The sequence below is a fragment of the Protomyctophum bolini genome (genome assembly GCF_963924005.1).
Source record: "Protomyctophum bolini genome assembly, chromosome: 18".
NCBI lineage: Eukaryota > Metazoa > Chordata > Actinopteri > Myctophiformes > Myctophidae > Protomyctophum > Protomyctophum bolini.
In genome coordinates this window covers 17,673,942-17,681,045 of record NC_137879.1, presented here as the reverse complement: position 1 = coordinate 17,681,045, position 7,104 = coordinate 17,673,942, and the positions used below count along the sequence as shown (strand labels likewise).

The 7,104-nt window shown below is 45.6% G+C and overlaps 1 protein-coding gene across 1 annotated transcript; it reads left to right on the top strand.

The window, feature by feature from the left end:
• Positions 1–4,280: 4,280 nt before the first annotated feature.
• Positions 4,281–6,890, top strand: foxj1b (forkhead box J1b; the record flags this gene model as incomplete). The annotated part of the gene is made up of 2 exons (XM_080790019.1): positions 4,281–4,895; positions 5,934–6,890. The coding sequence occupies 2 exons, from the start codon at positions 4,281–4,283 to the stop codon at positions 6,888–6,890; spliced, it is 1,572 nt and encodes a 523-aa protein (XP_080646145.1).
• Between the last annotated feature and the right edge of the window lie 214 nt (positions 6,891–7,104).

Sequence of the window (7,104 nt, the reverse complement as noted above, 5' to 3'; positions counted from 1 at the left end):
TAACCTGACTTGACTCACATGATATCCCAGTATCTGTACATCATAAGTCATAACTATACTTACTGTAAGCAAATAATAATAATAATAATATAATAATAATTTTATCAAGTATACAGGACATCTCTGTTGAAGAACAACTGTCACCTGCTAGTTAATCAAGTTTCCCATGTGTTCATATATATTCCTATCCCATATAGCGGAGTTCAGTATCACATATTTTAATGTGAGCCTACACATAGTCAGGTCATTCTAATCTACACCATCATCACCATCGTGGTGAGCAGCATCACCACCTGGTATGGGAGCTGCACCACAGTCGACCACAATTTCCACAAAGCACTAGAGGGGGTATTTAGTACGAAAGGCCCAGTTGGAGGTGAAGTTCTCTCCCCCCAGAAGAATGACGAGAAGCTGTGCATAAAGCCATTAGCCAATGCTGAGCATATCATCAAGGACACTCACCAGGCCACAGCCAGGCAAGTGCATCAAGTCTGGTCTCACACTAAATTTGTGGGCATATGCATGTGACAGTGATTGCACTCCTCTGCTGTTGCACTGGCACTATACTTTTATATGTTTGGTATCTGCTGCACTGTGTGACGTGATGATTTATTTTTATTTGCCGCAGAAGAAGCATTTCTGGCCGATTGTATTGCTATTTGGACCATGTACCAACATTCCTTAAGTGGCAATTTCTGGATTTCTATCCAGTCAGTGTTAGAAAAAATGAGCTGCAGCAACAGGTGTCCAAAATCCAAAATCCCTCTCCCCCCTCCACACACACACACACACACACACACACACACACGTCTCTCACACACACACACACACACACACACACACACGTCTCTCACACACACACACACACACACACACACACACACACACACACACACACACACACACACACACACACACACACACACACACACACACACACACACACACACACACACACACACACACACACAGGCCTTCCTTCCGTCCTGGTGAATGTACCTTAGCAATACTGTATGTGTACTGCAGGTCCTCTTGAGAAGCTGTGAGCATCCTGGGAACAATGGAGCAGCTGTACAAACATTTGCCTGCCAGTCCCCCATTGACCAGGGAGAACAAACCTGGAAGCATTCTTAAAGCACCAACTCCTTGACAGGATGCAACAGCTGGCCTCAATTATTTAAGTTTATCTCTTCTCGCTCTCCTCATTTTGGGGTATTTATGTTCTTTTTGAGAACTTTAAATGAGGGAGTATTTAGGATAACTAATTGACTTGCTCTGTTGCAAGGATAAAACCCGTAAGTAACAGTGTTGGATATTGAAGACATCTTATTGTATTATTTATGCATGTGCATTCGGGGGCTTGGTGTTTGTTAGCGTTTTGTTTCTGGATGTCAGCAAGAATACAGTTAGACTGGCAGGCCCAAAGTCATGTTGAATGTTGAGTGAGCCATCGACAGGGGTTGGAAAATCCTATACCATTGCAGGTCAAAAGGTCACTCACAGCAGCAGGAATGTGACTGTCTAATAGCAGTGAAGGCCATTTTCTGATTTCATTGATCCAGACCCCATTCATTTTTCCCATTGAGATTTCCAAAAATATGTTTATCAATTATTTTAACCTAGAACCAAGCCATGCAGGATCCTGGTGAATCATGACCATAAAACATTTGATTCTGTGAATAAAAACAACAACAAAGGGTATTTATTTATAGTATATATCATTGAATTAATATATAAATATATTCAAAAAATGTTCACAGAATCAAATGTTTTATGGTTATGATTCACCAGGATCCCGGATGGCTTGATTCTAGGCATCAATCATTAATTAATATATTTTTGGGGAAAATGAATGGGGTGTGGATCCAATAAGTGATGTTGAACTTTGGTACTGGATTGTATAGCTACATGGGATAAGTACAAATATTGTCAGTCATCATCAGTTCTGGGCTCTGTAATTATTAAGGAACTGGCAAAAGCTATTCCATTCGTCTGCATCGAATGTCTGAAAAAGTGCACGTGAGATGGCTGAATACAGTTTTGTGCCACTTACTATGATCTTTGTAAGTCACTTTGAGTCACTTAAGAGTCTGCAAAATGTCTATTGGCAGAATCCACTTGTTTGCATATTAATTTATGTAATTTGCAACCTGCGTCACCATACAATGAGACATAATGGAATGGCTGAGGTTCAAGTTCAACATCGCCTGACAATTGTATTGTATTGTATTGAATACTAAAATAAGTGCTTAATTGTTTGGGAGTTCTTTATCTAATTTTGCTTTCAGTGCACCAGACAAGGTCCTTTGAAATGGCACTAGTAATTTTGATGCCTTGAAAAGGCACTATGTTGAATGGAATTGAATGGTCTGCTCCCCTTCACATTTTTCTTTTATCAAGAAAGAAACATGCAGTGATATGGACTAGGGAACTCACATACTTCTCTGACCAGACAGTGGTTTGGGTGGTTCTGAACCATGCAACCACCAGAACCACTACTTCAACATCAACTGTCATATAGTTGCAGTAGTTGACTTTGTGGTTTACAATTTTACAATTTACTGCTAGTGATGGTATGTTTGTAATACATAATCTATCCACTGGGTGGCAGCGCATCATTATAAATCGGATTATGGCACATATAGGATATAATTATGAAATCTCTAGGGCATGCCGTTAACAATAATTTAAGTAATTGTTCTTATACAGCTTGACATGTTAAAATAGTAGCATATAGCAATATATTATAAGAATATAATATATTCTATTAGGGCATGTATTAAATTGTGTGGCTCAGTGGGTGGTATAATGTAGATGTAGGCCTAGTACAGTAGGGGTTGTGTTTGAGAAAATGTAAGTTTTTGAATAGTCATATTGCCCATTTGACAAATCAGTAGGCTAGTAGCAAAGCTGTGAAGCCTAGTTAGTAGTTATAGTAGCTACCCTATTGGAAACAGAACGCAGCCTCCTCATTAGGCAACAGTAGGCCGGTTAAGGCTAGGCTATTCAAAAATGGAAATACTCAAGTGAAGCAAATACAATTACTTACTTTCCACCAGTGCCGTCCTAATTAGGCTACGTGCAGGCATTCTTTTCTGCTACGGTCCAAAAGGCGCTACGCGGCGGGACCTGTGGCGCGGCTTTCTCAGAGAGAGGGGGGAGGGGGTCGTGTGCCACCTCGCTCACATTTCAACCTGTTTCTGGAGTGATTCTTCTATGGAGAAGAAAAGAAAGGAAAGGCGTGGGTGAAAACAACTACCTAACTGTTCTTATTGTCGTCATTGTACTAGGCCTGCTGCTATATTGTCTGTCATTCGCATGAATGTAGACTAGAGATTAAAAGAACATTCATTCATTCATCAACAGTCATTTGCCTCAGAATTAAGTTGACAGTTGACAGCTCCCTTGCCTCCGAGTCCTTGTCATAATGGTCCTCCCTCCACCCACGTGTGTGTGTGTGTGTGTGTGTGTGTGTGTGTGTGTGTGTGTGTGTGGGGGGGGGGGGGGGGGGGGGGGAGAGGGAGGAGACAGGGGAGATGGATGGAGGGATAAGGAGACGGAATAGAGAGATAGACCTGCAGGTTAGAGGAGAGAGAGGAGTAGGCTCGACCAATCAGAGACATCCTGGACATTTAAAGGGCTCTTGGAATCGCCACAGCGTTCTTATTCTAGTTTAAACAGTAGACCATTCCACAACAAGAGAGTTGTTTTCACTATATTGTCCATGAGCGTCGAAGAGGATTTCGATTGGTGATGATTAATTGGTGTCATGTTCTTTCTCTATGAGTTATTGGACTATTTGTAGGGCAGGCCTAGGCTACTTCTTGCCCTCCCCCAACGCTGCACTTGTTGCGCAAAGAATAGATGCTCTGCGGGCTGTCCTTGGAGAGCAGAGCTCACTCAGAGCGGAGTGGACTGCAACAGGTGGACGCACCTCTCTCCAGCATCATCCTCAAAGCAGGCTACATCTGAGGTAGATAGATATTAATGCTATATTGATAGATATTCCTACTCATATTGCGATATTTATTGTTCTAAATTGAATCTTTTATCCATTTAATATTTTAGCTATATATTTTAGACTCTGATGCCTATATGCATGCTTATTGAATGCAATTTAATTCATTAATTGTAATCAATTTTTCTCCTAGGCTAGACCGTTTGACCGTATCGACTGCTATAGGCAACAGCGGAAACTTTGGATGCTGATTTGAACACAGACTTCCATCGTCTTTCAGTCTTAACTGCGTCCTCTGCGCCACTGCGCGCATCCGACCAGAATGCCGGTTCTGATGAGCCCCGACATCGCCGCCAAGTTTAAAGAGAAATGGCTGTCGGTGTACCCGGAGGACCACCACCACCACCAGGGAACCGACTCGCTTCACTTGGACGACAGCCTGACGAGCCTCAACTGGCTGCAGAACTTCTGCATCCTCAGCGCGGACCCGGAGGAGAGGTGGAACGGAGTCGCCGCCGGCTGCCCGTCCTCCCTCTCCTCCTCCTCGCAGCAACACCTGCTCTGTCTCCGACGGCTCGGGTTCCCGCAGGGCGGCGCCGACTCCCCGTCCAGCCCGCCGGCCGGGGACACGGCCGCCACCGGGATGCCTCTGTACCTCGGGAGCCCCGTCACGTCCGGCAGCGACTCCACAGACCCGCGGACACTCGCGAGTTACGGACACACCGGGAGCGGGTACCCGCACCTTCCCCTTCAGCCCAGTCCGCCCGCGGAGGTGGACTACAAGACCAACCCCAAAGTGAAACCGCCTTATTCTTACGCCTCGCTCATCTGCATGGCCATGCAGGCCAGCAAGCAGCCCAAAGTGACTCTCTCCACCATCTATAACTGGATTACGGAGAATTTCTGTTATTACAGACACGCAGAGCCCAGCTGGCAGGTAAGTGAGACCGTCTCTCTCTCTCTCTCTCTCTCTCTCTCTCTCTCTCCATTATTAATATGGTACACACACTGAGGCTGACTGCGGACACCTGTGTCTCCATATTGAGCATATGCAGGCCCTCTATTTGGGCCAGTAGGCCTACTAGACAAGACAAAGAAGATACAGAGAAAGAAAAAAGAAATAATAAATAACAAACAAACAAATAGTAATAAAAACAAAAAGTATATAATATATTATAATGACGGTTTGACGGTCTTCTACAGTAAAGGACAATTCTGCAAACAATTGCATATAGCAGCTGCCAGCTGCTGATGAAACAATTGTATTGTCAGTCATGTCTCTGAAATGTCCTTCTTCCAAGAGAGTGCTCTTACAGGGTTTAGTCTGAGGGGAATTATGTACTGTGTGGGGGTGGAGAAAGGTGTGTGTGTGTGTGTGTGTGTGTGTGTGTGTGTGTGTGCGTGTGCGTGTGTGTGTGTGTGTACGTGTGTGACTGTGCGTGTGTGTATGTGTGTGTGCTCGTGTGTGTGTGTGTGTGTGTGTATGTGTGTTAATGAGGGTTCCTGAGAGGGCTAGCAGCTAAGCACAGCTGATCATGTTTGAGATGCACGGAGCTGTGTGTTACTAGAAAGCCTCATTAGGTACATTTGCTTTCCTATACAAACAACAACAATACCCATGTCTCTCTCTTACAAAGACAAAGAGAGTCTGCACACACACAACTCTCTCTCACGCACGCACACACACACACACACACACACACACACACACACACACACACACACACACACACACACACACGCACACACACACACACACACACACACACACACACACACACACACACACACACACACACACACACATCTACACGGATAAACACAAAGAAAGATATCCAGACAGATTCATAACAAATAGAGAGTGAGTTAGGAGGACAGAGCATATCTCATATGCATCTATTTCAAATATATTATTAGAGAAAGAAACAAAAACCTATGTCACATTTTCATTTTCTTTTTTTTGTCTTTTCAACAGAACTCGATTCGTCACAACCTGTCACTCAACAAGTGCTTTATGAAGGTGCCCAGGCAGAAAGACGAGCCCGGTAAAGGAGGCTTCTGGCAGATTGACCCCCAGTATGCCGACATGTTTGTCAATGGCATCTTCAAGCGCAGGAGGATGTCAGCCAACCACTACAACAGCAATGGTCACAGACAGAGCAAGCTGCTGCAAGGCCATGACACAGTGGGTTACCACCGGGCCCAAAACGGATGCCTTTACCAAGGCGAAGTTGGGATCATGAGCACCAAACGCAAACACCTCTCTACCAAAGGCAACAGCGAGAGAAACTACAACAAGGTGGCACGGATGACGCCCAAATCGCCCCTGCTGGCAACGGAGGCCCATGGCGCGGACATGCTGCGGGGCGACTTTGACCTGGCGTCGGTGTTCGACGACGTCCTTGGGGGGAGCTGCAGCAACTTCGAGGACCTGGACCTCAACACGGCACTGGTCTCCCTGGGCTGCGAGATGGAGGTGTCCTCCTCTGCCTCCGCCGTCCACCACGGGCACATGGCGTCCATGGACCTGGGACTGCAGGGGAGATGGTGCGGCGGCGGTAGTGGAGGAGAAGGGCTTGATCTCCAGAATCACCACCATCAGTCCTATGGTTACATGGAGCTGTGTGGTGCGGCTGTGGAGTGCCACACCACAATGGGAGACCTCCAGATGCCACAGCAGCAGCACCCACACCACGATCAATTGCTGCAGCCCCACCACCAACAACAACAACAACACCACCACCCACTGCACCAATTTGAGGAGGTATCCTCTCTGTTCTTAGAACAGCCTGAGGATGTGGCGGTGCACCCTTGGGGGGAGATAAAGGAGGAGGAGCAGGTGACACCGCTGACGTTGGATCAGGGCTTCGGTCTGTGTGAGGGCTTCTTCACGGAGATGCAGCCATGGGAACGAGTGGAGTCCTACCTGTAACCTTTGACCCAAATTAACCCAGTTTCCTCATCCCCGACTCCAAGTGATATTTGGCATCAGATTACCATGACGAATAGACCAAAACCTTATTGTTGTCTTCATGTTAAAAATGAAGGAAGTTTGTATGGAGGAAGTAAGACACAAGAGCAAAATGGTAGCCATATCAATACAGTCAATGAGTGGCAAGTCATTGCTGCTATGGAGTTACGATCAA